General features: G+C 38.9%; 1 protein-coding gene across 1 annotated transcript; it reads right to left on the bottom strand.

Annotated features, from left to right (window-relative positions):
• Positions 1–1,193: 1,193 nt before the first annotated feature.
• LOC125937005 (prolyl-tRNA synthetase associated domain-containing protein 1) lies at positions 1,194–5,097 on the bottom strand. The gene is made up of 2 exons (XM_049651491.1): positions 4,966–5,097; positions 1,194–3,901 (listed from the first exon to the last, which is right to left on the bottom strand). The coding sequence occupies exons 1-2, from the start codon at positions 5,047–5,049 to the stop codon at positions 3,470–3,472; spliced, it is 516 nt and encodes a 171-aa protein (XP_049507448.1). The 5' UTR covers positions 5,050–5,097; the 3' UTR covers positions 1,194–3,469.
• Positions 5,098–18,603: the final 13,506 nt, after the last annotated feature.

Below are 18,603 nucleotides of genomic sequence, written 5' to 3'. Positions count from 1 at the left end.
GAATTTAGAGAACTTGGACTTATCTTAATGCCACCATTAACTTAGGTTTTGCCGCCAAATAATGCTGTAAACTCTTGGATGAAAGGTGCTATGTAAATGTAAATACAAAGGATTCTTACTAAAATACAAATATTGCACAACAGACATATTTAAAACTTATTCTCTAGACTTTGAAATATCTTTCTCCATTGTGACTCCCTAGATTCAAGTATCAAATTGATAATGGGCATCATGGCAGTCTAGAGATACTTGCATGTAAAAAATGTAAATTCATTTTTAGGTGGATAAATTGAAAGTAAATATAGAAGTTATGTTTTAGCTAAATACAGTAAGTGGGTAACTTAGATTTATATTAACTAGCATCTAATTTGCACAACTAGGACACATCCCAGGACAGTTACTAAAAGTTGGAATTTAATGAGTAGGAGTTTGCCCAGTGAGATGAATCATACCACAGCTTGACCTCTCCAGAACACTAATGTCCTAAAATAGAGAACCTGTTGACTTAAGCAGCACATTATTGCTTCATGCAGAAAATGCTTAGGGACAGCCTATATAGTACTGAGAGACTTAGTATGCTGACCCTGAGAAAGTGCAGTTAGAGACAACCAAGGAAATACTTAAGACTGCAAAAGTAGGAATATTCTCAATTATATTCATAACCTTTTTCATACCATTTCAAGAAAGGACTAGATAATAACCTCATGAATACTTTACTTTCTCCAAAAGATTCAGAAGCAAACTTAGAAGGAGGTCACTCTTTTCCCTTAAACTGCTTCTACCAAACAAAATGTTTGGCCACCTAGAAACTTAATGGGGCCTGACATGTTTTTATCTGGCTGTCTTCTAAATCAACACCTAACCCCTTAGGAAACTGAAAAAATAATATACAGGGTAATAGCTTCGGCAAAGAGCTCCAATAAAGTGCTTCAGATCTGGCCATGTGGAAATGTTTGGTCCACGTTTTGAACTGGTGGTTACCAAAGAGTTCACGTAACAGGTTTGTATGTAGCACCTTTCAGGCAAGGCATGGTAAGAGCCTATTAAAAAATCACTGTGCATATTACAGAATTGCAGCCACCTCACAAATGAAGTATTAGAGCCTGCACTGTCTTAACAGTTTATGTCAGGAAGTGAAAAAGATACTGTACCAAATCTGGAATTACAATGAGGAGTAATAATGTATGCTAAATGACTTTGTGTTTTAAGTGACTTTTTATGAGAAAAGTGAATTTTTGTGTTTTTCTTTTCTGCTTCACTTAGTCCTGAGATGTATTTTTTCTTTAAGCCTTGAATGAGTAATACAAAAGGAGCCCATTTTGTGATATAAACCTTGATGTACATGTTGAGATATTGGGACAACAATGAAAATGCCTTAAAAGGAATGCTTATGGATAAAGTTGCACTTATAACAGCACCCTTTAACAAAACCTGATTTTAAATTGTCTTTTTCATTTCTAAGGGTTCTCTTTCAATGTTTGCCATTGTACTTACAACTGTTATTAAATACCAAATCAAATAATACAAAAGCTGTAACATTTCCTTTAAAAGTAATGCTACTAAGGGATTTGGAGTTGAATGGCAGTGATTTTTACTTGACAATACCTATTATCAGCCACAGAAATCCAGTTCGTAACAAACCATATTTGTCTTTTTAAAAACATTTCATTACTTTTTAGTTAACTTTATTACTCCTAAAAAAAAATTAAGTTGGTTTAACATTCACTTAAACTGATTGATACAAAAAGAAATAAAACAAAGAGGTGATTTTTATAACAAGTGGTTAATAATCATTTAAAAATCGTAAGATACAATTTAGCTAAGTATTATCTTTCCTTTTCCTTTACCCTGGAAAACTCTTTTTCAGACATAACCCATAACCTTGTTTAGATGATTCTGTCTAAATCTTTCAGGGATGAGTATTGGAGGTTTAGGAAGAGAATCACATCTATCAGTTCTGTCAGTCTTCACATAGGTGTCAGTACAGTAATATATTGCAGGAAGCAGTCTCTTTCATTTTCACGTATGTAAGACTTTGGGAGGCAAAATGTTAGAGAAGGCAACCAGCTGTGTTTTCTTGGGCAGGTTAGTCTTTCTGAGCCTGTTGTCACTATAAGATGAGGAGGGTACTAACTGCCTTAGTGTCTTTGCCTCGATTATTCATTAAGCCTTCATTTTATGTGCAAATCAACCTAAAATTTCCTCTTAGAGATGTAGTAAACAGCAGGTAAAAAGTAAGATGGCACCTTAAAATAAGTTATCATTAATGGAAAATATTTCTTACTCCCCATTTCTTAAATTCATTCTTTATAGAAACTCTGCCACAAGTAAACTTGTAGTTCTAATCATATATATCAAGAACTGACAAGTTTTTACTCTCATTTTGCCTTTAAGTAACACAAATTGGTACAGAGTACACTATCACTACCAGATGGAAATTACTTTTGACTGACCAAACAGGAAAATATGATTACCTCACGACTATCCCATTTGATTGTACTGGAGGAAAATGTGAAAATTTTCTTGACGAGATCTCTAGACTACTTGTGTAGTTTAGTCTACCTCAGACCTTCAACTAATGTTTTGTTTCAAGTGAAAAAGTATGTTTCTCCACAATTGAAGGGGGAAAGGAGTAAAATTTAGGACAGAAAAAACTTGTTCCAAGTATGTTTACATTTCTAACCTCTCAAAGACTAAACAGATCTTTCCTTAATCCTCATTCCCCAAAGATAACCACTATCAATAATTTAATCTATTCCTGTATTTTTTCTCTATGTACAATATATGTATAATTTCATACATGCTGTTTTTGCAAGTTGCTTTTTTCAAGTACAGTAAACACCCTAAAGATGTAAAATAGTTGATCTTAGTTAAACTAACCTTAATTTTGTTGTTAATCTACTCTTAATTGTGGAAGCCGTTCCTTTAATGAGTAGTTGTCATGGGAGAGATAGGAGGTGAAATCTGAGCTAAAACGACCTCAATACATTTTTTTTAAGTTATTTATTTATGGGGCGCGGGGAGGGGGGAGGAGTAGGGGCAGAGAGGGGAGAGAGAATCCCAAGCAGGCTTATGCTGTCAGCACGGAACATGATATGGGGCTCAAACCCATGAACTGTGAGATCGTGACCTGAAATGAAATCAAGAATCATATGCTTAACTGACTGAACCACTCAGGAGCCCCTCAATACCTCTTTTCAAAAGCAGCTCCTTTTAGAGGGCATCTGGCTGGCTCAGTCAGTAGAGCATGTGACTCTGGATTTCAAGATTGTGAGTTTGAGCCCCACATTGGGTGTATATATACTTAAAAGATAATTTTAAAAAGCAGCTCCTTTTAGATGAAATGTCCCTCCTAAAATTAGTCACCAAACCAAGGTGCTAAATATTCTTATCACTTTTAATGCTTTCTATAAATAAAAAATAAGAAAAACAACTTTCAGAAAGAAGTGTATTCTAAATATTAGTCCAATTAGTTTTTATCAAAATTTAGTATTATGGGATCATGTCCTGTCTTCTTCACAAATGTGAGAAAGTCTTCAGGGCTCAATCCCATGGTTGCAGCATTGGTCATTGGATGAAAGTACACCTTTTCATGTCCACCTTCCAGAAAAGCAGAATCCAGAACAAATTTCACATCTCCATCATCACAGAAGAGTGCCAAAGGTGTGGCACAGCCTTGGCCAACTTTTAGTTTTTCTAGCATGGCTGTTTCATCAGCAAACCGAAGATTTCCACTCCCAACACCTAACTGCTTAGCAAGATCATTTAAATTAACTTGTCTGTCATGAAGAACTGTCACCAGCCAATAGCCTTTTTTCTTCTTGTCTTTAAGGAATAAGTTCTTACTATGTGCTCCTTTCAAATGCTGGATATGAGGCATCATTTCTTCAACTGTAAATACCTGTAAAATATCACACGAAAAGTTTTAAAATAATGCATGTACACACTGCACATATACACAGCTATATGTACTCTGCTTGCTGGGTGAAAACAGCAAGGTTAGGGGAATACTCAATGCCATAGATTGTCACTGGTAGAGACCCATTTCCAGCCCGTTACCAAATAACACACCTTGCTACCTCAATCCCTACTGTGAGGACCTCTTAGGCCAGTTCTCTATTCAATGTGCTGGCCAAGCCCTCACATTCCTCAAGTGATTATTTTTTTCTTTAAGTTTCTGGTACTGAAAGTTTATAGCAGCCCAGATTCCTATTCCTTAGCATCCCATTACATCCAGACCATGTGGCAACCTCCACTTTACAAATCTATAACCACAATGAGAGTGGGAGAGCAGGGAAGACAATGAGACTCTGGACTAACAACATCAGAAGAGCTGGCAATATGCACAGGTAAAGAAGGGGGAGAGTTACGTGTACTATATAGGAGAGAAGGTCAGAAAAAATGATAAAAGTCTTGATGTTAAATGTGTAAGGTTGAAGACACTGTATTTGTCTACCCTTTAAAGGTCACCATATTTAGTTATCATTAGCTGTCATTCAGCCCTGGAATAAAAACTATGTCCCTGCACCACTCAAGTTACACTGGTATTGTGAAATGTTTGCAGATCTTCACATCAATATACTATGTTAATACCAAACACTATAAGCTTGGTGTCCCGCTATATGCATGATGCCTGAAACATGGTAGGCACTACACAGTTTATTGCCTGCTAACTATATACACATGAAGTGGACACACTGATCCAATATTCCAGACCAATTTAAGATGCACTAGTTTTCAGAATGTGACCAGGTCGCTCCAAGAGAAAAAAGCTCAAGTTTTCCCACGATAACATTAGTCCCGAGAGGCCTTTGATGTGCCTGTCGGGTCCCTTCTGTGCTCTGGAACCCGGGAAAGGTCCTAGAACGGTCGCTTCTGCGGCACATTCCCGCTGGGGCATCTGGTCTTCACGGCCCTGCCCAAGACCCCGCAGCGGAGCCCACCCCTCCGGCAGGAGCCCCTCACCTCCGGGTGCTCCACGACCTCTGTGCGGATGGCCAGGGCGCCGAGCTGCTCATCCAGCGCCGCCCGCAACTCGGAACCAGCCATGCTGCTGTCGTGGCCCGCAGACACTGGGCGGAAGAGCGCAACAAACAGGCGTGGCTTCCCGCGAGGCAGGCGGACTGGAGGCTGGAGCGGAAGTGCCTAGAGGGACCCGCGCGACCCCGGAAGCCCAGTGCGGCGCCTTCCGGAGGCAGGGTCCTGCAGGGCTCGCACCGCCTTCCTATGGACACCACTCCCTCTGGAAGTCGTCTTCTGGGACTGCTGTGCGAGACCTGCGGCGTTCCTTGTCCCGCGTTCCACAGGAGGAAGGCATCTGCCTTTTCATAGCCTTCCCTAACTCCTCTTGAGGTTCCCTAGGTGCAGCATATCTTTCATTTAAACAGAATCAGGACCACCTAACAAAGTTAAGTGTAGGGAGCTTTGGAGATCAGGCGAGTATGTGACCGTGGGCTGGCTCCAGGCAGAGAAGCTCCTTACCTCTTCCCCTGCCTTCGAAATGTACCTTCTGCCCACTGCTCCTGTACCGGGAGCCACTTAAAGGACATTGACTTGGGAGAGTAATGTGCTATTGAAACCATCGGGACAGTTTTTTGCCTGAAATTCCCTTAAGGCCTCTGTATAAACTCAAGATTCTGTCAGGTGCGTGCGAGATCACCGCTGTCCTGTGGCTGCTCAAGTCAAGCCTCCTATTAAGTTTCGTTGCTTATTAAACTTGTCACTAATTAGTATAGAATGGACTGCCTCTTTCTTCCAGTCTTTCTCCTCGCGTTTACTATGTGTGGGGAGAGGAGCAGTTTCAGATTTTACCTGAGGAACTTAGGAGGTTTTAAACCAAAAGGGAGAGAGGAGGGCTCCAAAATCCCTATTCTTCAACAACTTTTCAACTTTTCATTTATAAACTACAATTTTACATTTGACCTTTCCTGAAAGTTACTTTCCATATGATTCGATCACAAATAATTCACGATGGCAACTGCATCTCACCTTTTTCAGAGGCAGTTTGCCTACCTCTTGGTGGGATGTTTTCCATTATCCTCTGAAACCCTCACTCACCACTTTTTTTCCCACTAGGTTTCTTTCTAAGAATCAAATTAGAAAGCAGAATAGGAAAGATCACCCATTTGAAGATATGGCATATCCCAAATAATTGTCCTTAAATATTTGAAGATGTTCAAGAAACCCCAAATCCAATCATGGTGAGCTAAGAGTAAACACGGGAAAGAAGAGTTGGAATCTGATTGTAACTAAGACATGTAAGTATGTCCAAAAGTAGGAACACATTAACCAAGGGTAAGATCTCCATGACAGCTGCAAAAGAGAACACAAAGAGCAAAAACTGGCATTTGCATCTCACACATTGTCTAGGCAATTGAATTTTCTGTCGTAGAAGTCTCTTTGGAAATGAACTGCCATCCATCAGTTATTTGAGACATGAATTCTCCCCCCAACACACATCACACACACACACCCCTATAGCTACTCCATCACTGTTCATTTTCTAAAGTCCTTCCACTTCTTACCACTTCCATCACCCCAGCCTAAACTACTATCATTTTCCCACTTGATTGACACTAATGTTCTCTTAATTTAGTCTACTTGTGGTGGAATGACCAAGTATGCTGCTTTAAGCAAGTCTTAAAACCAAAGATTTTTATTATAAAATGGAGCCAAATCTGTCTATGGTAAAAGAACTTTATATCACTGCTTAAAAACTATCCTAACCCAGGGTTAATGCAGTAACTGCTTAAAAACTATCCTAGCCCAGGGTTAATGCAATATTTATCATGCATTATGTCAGCATTGTATTAATTACAAAAGAAATGCTATCCTCACTATCGTCCTTTGTCTTCAAGGCAAATACAATCTCAAATTTACACCAGACACAACATGAAACAGGTTATATTAAAAATGATCAGCATGAGCTTGAGGAACTAGATATCTAGTCACAGAACTTGAATTTAAAAATGTTATAGAAGTCTCACAATTCTAGGAGAGGGTTCATATCTGATAAATACATTTTATTGAATTATTTTACAAACAGGAAAAGAATAAGCAAGAAGTCTTGTGGCATTTCTACAAGAAAGTATTGAGGGAAAGACTTTTTGTCATTAGGAGGAGTGTGGATACTGGACAGAAAGGGACAGAATCTGAAATAGGGAGGTGGAAAATGGAGTTACACTAGGGTCCACGAAAACGGACCACATATAGGTCCACATATAGGTCTGCTCAAAGTAAAGAAATAACTACAACTGTAGCCTATCTGACAAAGGAAATAAAAAGGCCAAAACATTTATCAGCACCATGGGAACTGGGTATCATTGCATTTATTAGATGAAGTATGTTAGAGATCCCCATTACTGAGTGAAACAAAGGGCAATTCCAGGTCAGATAAGTTGAAAGCCATCCTAAGAAGCAGTACATACTCCAAAAAAGTGAAACAATCGGGGAAAAAATATTTGCTGCAATCTACGTCTCTTGAACATATCTTTTGGAACATCTCTATGTGCCACGCTCTCTGCTCTCAAAGACCTTAAAATCTGGCAAAGAGGACTGAGACATTCACAGAGAATAAATCCAAGAAAGTGTGACTAGTGCAACAATAGTAGCATAATGTGGGTGCTTTAGGAGCCCAGAGGAAGGGTGCTAAGACTGGGCAGGTGCACCAAGGAAAGCATTAGGGAAAGATGGCATCAGTTTGAAGAATAAGTAGGAGTCTGCAGAAAAAAAGAGGAAACCCAGGAGCTGAGAGATGGCGGAGGAAAAGCACAGTATGTCCTGGGGCAGTATGATTCATTGTGACAGTAGAGCAGAACTAGAAGCCTGTCAGTAGAAGACAAGGCGAGAAGTAGGCACAAAGAATCATTACCTGTTGTATTAAGGAACCAGGTATGTCCCACCATAAAGGGCCATGCAAAATAAATTAGGTGACATCTTCCTAGGGAATTCCATATTCTCAATCATGCTCTCAATATTTGAAAATATAGGGAAACACAATTTACTAAATGGAGAACATGAATTATAGAGGATAGACAACTTTTGCTTCTAAATACACATACCTATATAACAGAGTAGCTTAAAAACTAATTAGTATTAGAATCGTTCCCTAAACCTATTTCACAAAAATTGGCTTCTAAAGGTCTATGGAAGAGGATTATTCCTAGGTCAGGAGAAGATGGAGGTTAGTTCCTAGATAAGCGAGGATCTAGGAGGAAACTGAAGTTTCCTCCAAGTCAGAAGAGAAGGTGAAGACCAGAGTGGGAAGGATGGAAGGGTAGAGAACAGTCCCTTTCTTGGCATTTTGTCCCTCCAGTGGGTAGCAAGATAGACACCCACTGTCAGTGGAAGGCAGTCCACCTGGGCCAGCACTGCCTAAGCAGATGAGGCACAAGTACATCTGAGCATCGTCGCTCAATGAGGAGCCATGACAAAAAAGACAATAACCCCACAGTCCAGTTCCCTGGCTCCTCCAGAGACTCAGGTTCCTGGATGATTCCGTGGAGAAGAGAGGAAATCTCAGTTGATAGCCTCAGGTTAATGTTCCTTGCAGCTCCAATATGTGGGGACATGGGCCATATTGTATTCAACTCAAAATATGATTAAAGATCAGCTACAGGCTAAAGGTGTAATGATGAGCAAAACCAGGCAGAGCTTCTGCCCTGGTGGAGCAAACAGTATATTGCAGGAGACAGATATTAGTCAAATAGTCACAGAAACAAGTGTTAAATTGCATGGGAGGCAAGTGCTAAAGACATATAAGCGATGCTAAGAGTCCATAATCAGGGAAGCCGACCTTGTCTGGGGACGGAGGAGCAGATCAAGGAAGGCCTCTCTGAGGAAGTGAAGCTTAAACTGAAATCTGAAAGGTGAGTAGGAATTAAGAGGGCAGAGAGAGAAGAGTGAATCAGGCAGAGGAAACAGCATGACCCTGTGTGCAAGGGTGAGAGGAAGCAAACCAAGGAAAAGGCATTGGAAGAGGGTCAGTGGGATTGGCGTGCAACAGGCAAGGGGAGGAGAGTCATGGCTCCATTTCACACACAATGGGGGTGGGAACTAAAATTCTCACCTGCTAAAAATACATTTCTCAAAGTGGTTATCTCTGGCTAATGGAACTGCAAGTATTGTAAAAATGTTTCTTTGTAGTTCTATCTTCTGAAAATTTCTATGTTGAACATATGTTATTTTTATAACGGAGGGGGGAATCAATAAGGTATTAAAAATAAAGAAATGCAAACACGTCTCCACAAATAAGATCACATGAAGCTATTTTCAACAAAGACTTCAAAACAGAAGAAAGTTACAGTGTAAAAAAATTAGTAAGTGGGCAGACTGAATTTAATTACCCCTAAGTTAAAATATGAAACAGGTGAAAACATTCAGTTTTCCTGCCTGGAAAAATATTGGTTTCATACAACATAAACAAAACAGCGAAGTGAGCTCCGTGCTAGCTGCTCTGCAAACCAGTTCTAACTTTCTGGACCAAGTGAACTTTAGATCACTAGATTAATGAGTGGAGATGAAAAGAGCTTTATATTCAGTGTTATTACGTGGTCTGTAGGCAGTTCTCACAGCAAGCCAAGAAAATTGATTTCTCTACAAAAGTACTATAACATAGATTATTTTTTCCTACCTTGCATAGGGACTTGGGATATTTTAAGTCTAGCATTTCAGAATAATTAATTTGATTGGATACGGTTCAAGGAACTACTTTGGAATTTTTGTCCTTGCCTTACTGGCTAACAAGAGAAATTTCCCATGATTTTAATACATTAAATTAACTTGCAAGTGGAATATGTTTGCAAAAATTACAATAAAAATATAACATTGAGACCAGAAATCACATATTATTCCTCTACTCCTGCTGATTTGATTTACCTATTTATGGCGAATGTTGATTTGAGTAAATATTAATAAGCACATTTTTGAAATGTACTGGATGTAACGTAAGAACAAAAAGGGCCAGTTCAATCAGAAAGAACCTCATATTCACTATATCTCCAAAATATAAAATAACTAGTTTTTTCAGAGTATAAAAATATTGTTTAATGTTTTTAACAATTTGTATGTATTTATTAATTTAAAAGTTTATTTATTTATTTTGAGAGAGAGGGTGAGAGGCCATGTGAATAGGGGGAGGGACAGAGAGAGAGAGAGAGAGGGAGAATCCCAAGCAGGCTCTGTGCTGTCAGCATGGTGCCTGATTCAGGCTCAGTCTTAGGAACCATGAGATCATGATCTGAGCTGAAATCAAGAAATCAAGAGTCAGATGCTTAACTGACTGAAGCATCCAGGTACCCCATGAATTTATTTTTTAAATAAATGTTATATAATCATACTTAAAAATAAATACAAAAGTTAAAAATATATGTGTTTTTACCAAAAAAAAAAAAATTAGATCACACACACAAAAAAGATTAAAAATATTTGTCACAGGAGCACCTGGGTGGCTCAGTCGGTAAAGCATCCAACTTCGGCTCAGGTCATGATCTCACAGTTTGTGAGTTCAAGCCCCGCATCGGGCTCTGTGCTGATAGATCAGAGCCTGGAACCTGCTTCAGATTCTGTATCTCCCCCTCTCTCTGCCCCTCCCATGCTCATACTCTGTCTCTCTCTGTTTCTCAATAATAAGTAAACATCAAAAAATTTTTAAAAAATATCTGTCACAGGTATTATACATATATTCACATCACACATATAATGTGTATGTAAATTCTATATAATGCTGTTTATTTCTAATTTTACCTGATCAAGACAGAATTATACAACATATGATATTTTATGATCTGCTTTTTATTTTCACCCAATAGGTATCTTTTCAAGTCAGTAGAGATCAACATTGTTACTGGCAATGTTTCTTTAGTATTCTACTTATTCACCCAACACCAAATTTGGAAATGTCCAATGTCCAATGACTTACATGTAAATAATTTCAAAATTTTCCATATTATAAATAAGTCTATCATAAATATCTATATTCCTGTATCTATGTTTGCGTAATTATTTTTTCCATAGAATAAATCCCCAGAGACTGCAAAGTTACACGATTTATACATTTAAATTGATAGCTATTGTCTATTGCCCTCTAGAATGGTTTTATCAATTTACAGTATAAGAATGTTCTATTCTCCACATGTTAATTAACAGTTATTTGATTACCAGAGTCAAGGATATTAAATAAGCAAATATGCTTTTGCACTGTTTTTAATTTTAGGAAAAATACAAGTATCAATATTATGCTTACTGATGGAGGATGATATATCTATACATATCAAATATCAACTTAATGCCATCAAGATAAAATATAAACTTCTCCACTAGACTGTAAGGAGAAGTAAGTTCAGAAGAGTGCAGCAATTTTTGTCTGCTGTGCTCCTGATGACAGGCAGACTCCCAAGAGAAAGGAACTTGAGTTTGCCCCACGTTCAGTGATCAGATCCATCTCCCCTTCAGAATCTGAATGTGTAAAGGGGTAGAAAAAGAGCCAAAATTGCATGGAAAGAGCTCCCTTCACAGGAAAGAACTTCAAGAGTAGGGAAGAAATGTTCCTAATTTACATTCCTAATTGTTTATATATTACTAATGTGTTTCCAGTTGTAGCTTTTCTTTTAATTTTGTTTTTAGTATCTTTAAATCTTTTTTTTAAATGTTTATATTTATTTTTGAGACAGAGAGACAGAGCATGGGCAGAGAGAGAGGGAGACACAGAATCCAAAGCAGGCACCAGGCTCTGAGCTGTCAGCGCAGAGCCCGACACGGGGCTCAAACCCACGAACCATGAGATCATGACCTGAGCCGAAGTCGGATGCTCAACTGACTGAGCCACGTAGGCACCCCTTTAGTATTTTGATAGTATAATATTTAAAATATTTATCTACAGTTGACCCTTGAACACCACCACCCACCCCCACACAGTCAAATATTCATGGACAACTTTTGACTCCCCCAAAACAGCTACCAATAGTCTATTGTTGACCAGAAGCCTTACTGATAACATAAACAGTAGATTAGCACACATTTTGTAGGTTATATGTATCACATACTGTATTCTTACAATAGAAGAAAATATTATTAGGAGAGTCATAAGGAAGAGAAAATATATTTACAGTACTTCACTGTATTTATTTTAAAAAATCCACATGTAAGTGGACCAGTGCACTTCAAACCTGTGTTGTTTAAGGGTCAACTGTAGTCTAATCTAGGTTCTCAAAGTGTAATCCCCAGATCAGTACCACTGTCATCTGTGACATTACCAGTGACAGCTCACCTTATATCTATAGACTCAGAACTCTGGGGGGTGGGCCAGCAATCTGTGCTTCACCCACTAGTTCAGGTGATTCTGATGCCTCCTCAAGTTTGAGAACTGCTGGTATAATCTAACAGTTTTCCGCTTATAGTTTTTGGTTTTGGAATTATGATTAGAAAGGTTTTCCCCACCTAAGTTTATGGAGAATATCATTTACATTATCTTCTAATTTTTGTTTAACATTTGAACACTTAATACATATAGACTTTCCCACCACAGGAATGTAATCTCCAAGAGGACAAGAGTCTACATCTATTTTATTTCTCTCTTTTATCCTAAAACTGTGATGGGTACATGATGGGTTCGTAATATATATTTATAAATTATTGAATTAACTCTCTAATTTTGGTGGAAGATGAGAAAATACATTTATAGCCTGAAGCAATAAATATCAGGAAACTATAGTTAGCCTTTCACTTGTCCTGGGTGGCTTAAAATAGCAATTGGCAATCCTAATTACAATACACTTAATCAATGTGTGCTCAGTGGTCATGTATTAGAGTTGTAATTCTTAGTGGCATTACATTTTTGGCACTGGTTCCTAAAAGAATTTAAAAGCTTGTAGGATGCTGAGTTCTATTAAGAAAAATTACCCAAAACTTGGAAATAAGTGAAGGGATTACTGTTTGCCCTTTCGGTGTCCTGCTGGGTTTTGTTTAGCAGGCACTCACTTCTAGGGATTATCTGATTCTCTAGGAATGTTCACCTTTTTGACTTGGTATTTATTATTTTTTAGTATACAGGTATTGTATAACTCTGTAAGGGTAGATCTTAACGTGTAGAAAACAGATAGTAAGGTAAATGAATTTTGTCCCAAAGAGATGCAAATGATTTTTGTCCCACAGAAAAGATAACCCCAAAAGTTATAGCTTTATTGTGCTTTAGGATATTAACCAATTTTGTATCTAAATTAGCAATCTTGGGGCACCTGGGTGGCTCAGTCAGTTAAGTGTCCGACTTTGGTTCAGGTCATTTTCTCACAGTTCATGAGTTTGAGCTCTGCGTCTGGCTCTGTGCTGACAGCTCAGAGCCTGGAGCCTGCTTCAGATTTCGTCTCCCTCTCTCTCTCTGCCCCTCCCCTGCTCTCTCTTTCTCTCTCTCTTTCTTTCTCTCTCAAAAATAAATAAACATTAAAATAATTTTTAAAAATAAATTAGCAATCTTGTTCAAGCATTCATTCTCTCAGTAAGGTCTGAGGATCTAATGTATAAAAATGTGGCTCTAGTTTATAATGCCGTATGTATGTATGTATGTATGTATTTTTTAATGTTCATTTCTTTTCTTTTTTGAGAGAGAAAGAGACAGAGTGTGAGCAGGGGAGGGGCAGCGATAGAGGGAGACACAGAATCTGAAGCAGGCTCCAGGCTCTGAGCTGTCAACATAGAGCCTGACACGGGGCTCAAACACACAAACTGCAAGATCATGACCTGAGCTGAAGTTGGACACCTATAATGCTGCATTTATGATTGAAATTTGTTCCCACCAAAAAATAAATAAATCAATAAAGGTAAATATATGAGGTGATGAATGTGTTAATTAACTCAATGGAGGGGAATACTTTCACAATGTGTATGTATATCAAATTATCACGTTGTACATTTTAAATATCTTACAGTTTTGTCAATTATACCTCATTAAAGCCAAAGAGAATAAAATCAAAGACCCTATAGCAAAAAAACATTTTAAGGAGATGTAATTGTGTATATAAATAAATCAGTGAAGTTGATGAGACTCAAGAGGAAACCCACAGAAAAGCTTTATGTAATTTGGATGCTAGTGATAAAGAGAGAACTATCTCATTTTTGATGAAAATCCAATGCAGGTATCTTTAATCAGTACCGGCATAGCTCTTATTAGAGGTTACTGGAGACTAATATCATGTTTTCCACTCAAAACATACAAAATTGTTTCTCTTACTGTTTTCCATAAAGAGTTCTAATAGCAGTGGTAATACTAATGGAAACAAAGATTTACTACATATCACGGAGTACAGGTTGATATCAAATTAAACTAAAAAATGCTTATATTCATATGTTCAAAAGGTAAAATTTCAAGGCTGAATAAGACCCTAAAGATCTTCAGTTCAAGTTCTTCAAAGGTGGAAGTGGTTAAGAAACAGCATTGGAATGAAACAGACTTGAATTTAGGTCCCTCTCACCAATCACTAAGGATGTGACCTGGACAGGTTATTTAAGTTTCCCAGGGATAATGCACCCCCTCTGGTCTGTTAAAATGTTGTGCAAAAATAAGACATTCAGTCTTGCAGGACTGAATCAGATGATGGAGATAAAACATTAAAAACAATGCCTCATCCTGGGACGCCTGGGCAGCTCAGTCGGTTAAGTGACTTCAGCTCAGGTCATGGTTTCACGGTTCGTGGGCACGAGCCCCACCATGAGCCCCTAGTCTGACAGTCCGGAGCCTGCTCGGGATTCTCTCTCTCTGCCCCTCCCCAACACGTGCATGCTCACAAGGGCTTTCTCTCAATAAAACAAACAACTCTAAAACAAACAAACAAACAAACAAACAAAACACCCAAAGGACATGAGAGGAAGTGGAATAGGACCCCTTCTGCATCCCTCCCCTTTTCCAACAATTTAGTCCTAAAGCCATTAGGGATGAGAGCAAGGTAGGCATCCACAGATGTAGGGCAATAATCTGGTGGAGGGGCGGTCTGGTGGCTCTGCATGGGTATAAGATTAGATTACAGAAAAGTTGCAAAGACAGGGGAGAGAGTTCCCAAATGTCCTTCATTCAGTTTCCCCTAATGTTAACATTTTACATCCAACCAGGATGAAGAGGATATCCACTTCAAGGGCGGATTGGCCTGGGACTCCAAGCTGAAGAGAGGCAAGGAAAACATAAGCTCACGGATGGGGATGGGAGCCAAAGTGAAGATTGGTTTCATGCAAGGAAATTGCTCAAATAATTAAATATGTTATGGTTGATGAAAGTCAGTTTCTCACTGCCAAAAAATGAAGTTTACAAAGGTGGAAAAGGAAAAGACTAGGCTGAAACTTTAGTCTTAGATTGGAATTGGTGAGATTAGTAAGAAGTCATGGTTTTCAATGTATATGGATGGAAATGTGTGCATATGTGTGTGTATATTCCCTAGCTTTGTCCACAGAGAAAGCTTGAGAGCAGAGACAAAGAGCACACCTAACATCCAGGACTTAGATTGTAAATATCATTCTCCACTGAATGGAACTAGAACTTCCAGTTTTAGGCATTATTCTGGAGAAAGAACTGAACTGGCAAGCAGAGGTGTATGCACAAGAATATTCACTGTGGGACACCTGACTGGCTCAGTCGGTAGAGCCTGCAATCTTCATCCAGGGGCTGTAAGTTTGAGTCCCATGTTGGGTGTAGAGGTTACTTGAAAATAAAATCTTAAAAAAAAAGAATATTCATTGCAATTTTTTTTATAAGTTAAATACTAGAAACAACCCATATATGTAGCTGTGTAAGTATGGCACTTATAGACAATGGAATATTTCACAGTCATTTAAAAAGAATGATATGGGGCACCTGGGTGGCTCAGTTTGTTAAGCCTCTGACTCTTGATTTTGGCTCAGGTATTGATCTCACGGTTCATGGGATTGAGCCCCACAGCAGGCTCTGTGCTGACAGAATGGAGCCTGCTTGGGATTCTCTCCTTCTCTCTCTGCCCCCTCTCCCAAAAAACCCCAAAAAAACTTTAAAAAGAATGATATAAATCTATGTTCACCAGTATGGAAGGTTTCCATTATATACTTCTGTAATGATAAACAACAGCTTTTATACTATGAATCTTATTTATATAAAATTGCATGTGTACATGTATTTATACACAGAGATACAGGGAATGATGTTCACCAAAATAATAAAAGTGGTTACTTCTGGATAGGTAAGATTTAGGATTTGATTCACTTTCTTTTTTTAAAATAAACTAGGGGGCACCTGGGTGGCTCAGTTGAGTGTCCAGCTCTGGATTTAGGTTCAGGTCATGATCCCAGGATTTGGGGTTGAGCCACATTGAGATTCTCTCTCTCTCCCCCTCTGCCCCTCTCCTCTGCTTGCACACACGTGCTCTCTCTCTCTAAAAAACAAAAAGGAGATGTTAACAAAATGCTTTAAAATTTGGAATAAATTAAGATTACAGAAAAGTTGCAGACAGTAGAAAATTCCCACATGGCCTTCACCCAATTTTCTCTAATGTTTATGTGTTATATTAACCATGATACATTTGTGAAAATCAAGAAGTTAACACTGGGGTACTACAATTAACTACAGACTTTATTCAGATTCCACTATTTTTTCCACTAATGTGCTTTTCTGTTCCAGGATTGTATTCAGGATTCCACATTGCATTTGGTCATGTCTTCTTAGTCTCTTCTGATCTCTGATAGCCTTTTCTTGCTTTTCATGACCTTGTCAGTTTGAAGAATTCTGCTCAGATATTTTGTAAAATGCTCTTCAATTTGGGTTTGTCTGATGTAGTCCCCATGATTACAGAGTTGTGAGTTTTTGGAAGGATACTCCAGAGATGAATGTCCTCATCATATCATTTCAGGGGACATGTGATATCAACATGACATCATTGCTGATGTTCACCTTGATCAGTTGGTTAAGGTGGTGTTACTGTTTTTCCCTTTCCATATTCTAGTCTTTGGAAGCAAATCACTAAGTTCAGCCCTCACTCAAGAGGAGAGGAATTAAGCTTAACCTCCTAGTGACAGTTATATACATGTATTATATAGAATTCTTCTGTAGAAAGGATTTGTCCCTTCTCCCCTATTCATTCATTCATTCATTCATTCATATCAGCATGAATGCATGTATACTTATATGATACTTTGGGTTATAAATCTAATACTATTTTATTTTGTTGCTCAAACGTTTCCAACTTTGGCCATTGGGAGGTCTTTCAGGTTGGCTCCTCTGCTCTTTTAACTGCCCTCATTCTTTTGTTTGCTTTTTAGCCACTTTCTTTCTATATTTGGGGGGGGGGGGTACTGTGTGAACTTTCTACCTTAGTATTATCTTAATTAGAAAAGTATCGATTATTTTCACTTAAAATTGGGGAAAAAAGATATGACCTCTACTTTGGTATTCTACCAATGAACTTCTGCTTGTTTTTCAAGTGCTCGGTAAAGCAAATAAGAGAGCAAAGAACAATTTCTTGCAGAAATTGCACTGCAGTGGATGTTTGTAAATGTAAGTGAAATGATAGAAAATGGAATGAACTTTTATAGTTTTCAAGTGTTTGGGTGTCAGGTTCATTTAAAAAAAAATTCCAGGACAGAGGTTTCCATTCAGTCATTCAGCCACACTAATTGCACACCTGTGGCAGGCACTGGAAAGACAAAAATGAAAAAGGGGAGAGAGGGCATGAGTTAAGAGGCCAAATTTTGGGAGGGAGGTAACAGTAAGTATGCTTTTGAGTAAGAAACTCTTCTGTACCATATCATTAGCCTAGGGTAGTGTTAGACCTTGAGGACAGAGATAAAACAATACTTATACACTTGAGAAGTGGTGGAGGTTGTGGTCAAGGGGACAGGCCAAAAGACATAATGTCCATTCAAGGTGTGGAAATGCTCTGGGAGGAGGCTGTAATATTCGCAACAGCAAACCCTTATTATGAACCAGGTATTATTTTTTTTAACTTTTTTTAAAATTTATTTTTGACAGAGACAGAGTGCGAGCGGGGGAGGGGCAGAGAGAGAGGGAGACACAGCATCCGAGGCAGGCTCCAGGCTCCCAGCTGTCAGCACAGAGCCAGACGCGGGGCTCGAACCCACGAACCCGGAGATCATGACCTGAGCCGAAGTTGGACGCTTAACGAGGGAGCCACCCAGGCGCCCCTGAACCAGGTGTTCTTATAAACCTTACTGCTATTCTATGAAGTAGCTGCTGTCATTGCCAGAGTGCAGAACCGAAGCACAGAGTTTACATAACGTCCCCAAGCCTACGCACAGGGAAGGAGCTGACACAGGAACCAGCTCTGGGTATCCATAAATCAGGCGACATTTGAAAGAGAACGCCCCTAACTGAATATACAAACTGGTTCTATCACCACTTTCCTCGCATTTTTTCCTTCTTGTTAGCTATGTGTCTTTCAAAAGCGTATTATTTCTCCACACTTCAGCACCAAGGCCCCTCAAACCCCAGGGTAATAGTAACTTCTCAGAAATGGAAGGGAAGTGTACAAGTGATTGCCGACGACGCGCGCGGCTGATCCACGGAGGCGGCCACTGGTTGAAGTAGCGCTTACCCACCCCCCCCCCCCCCCCCCCCCCGCCCCCCCCGGGGCACCTCTG

Source organism: Panthera uncia, assembly GCF_023721935.1.
Source record: "Panthera uncia isolate 11264 chromosome A3 unlocalized genomic scaffold, Puncia_PCG_1.0 HiC_scaffold_11, whole genome shotgun sequence".
Taxonomy (NCBI): domain Eukaryota; kingdom Metazoa; phylum Chordata; class Mammalia; order Carnivora; family Felidae; genus Panthera; species Panthera uncia.
Note: the sequence above shows the minus strand (reverse complement) of the source record. Positions and strands in the feature narration are given on the sequence as shown.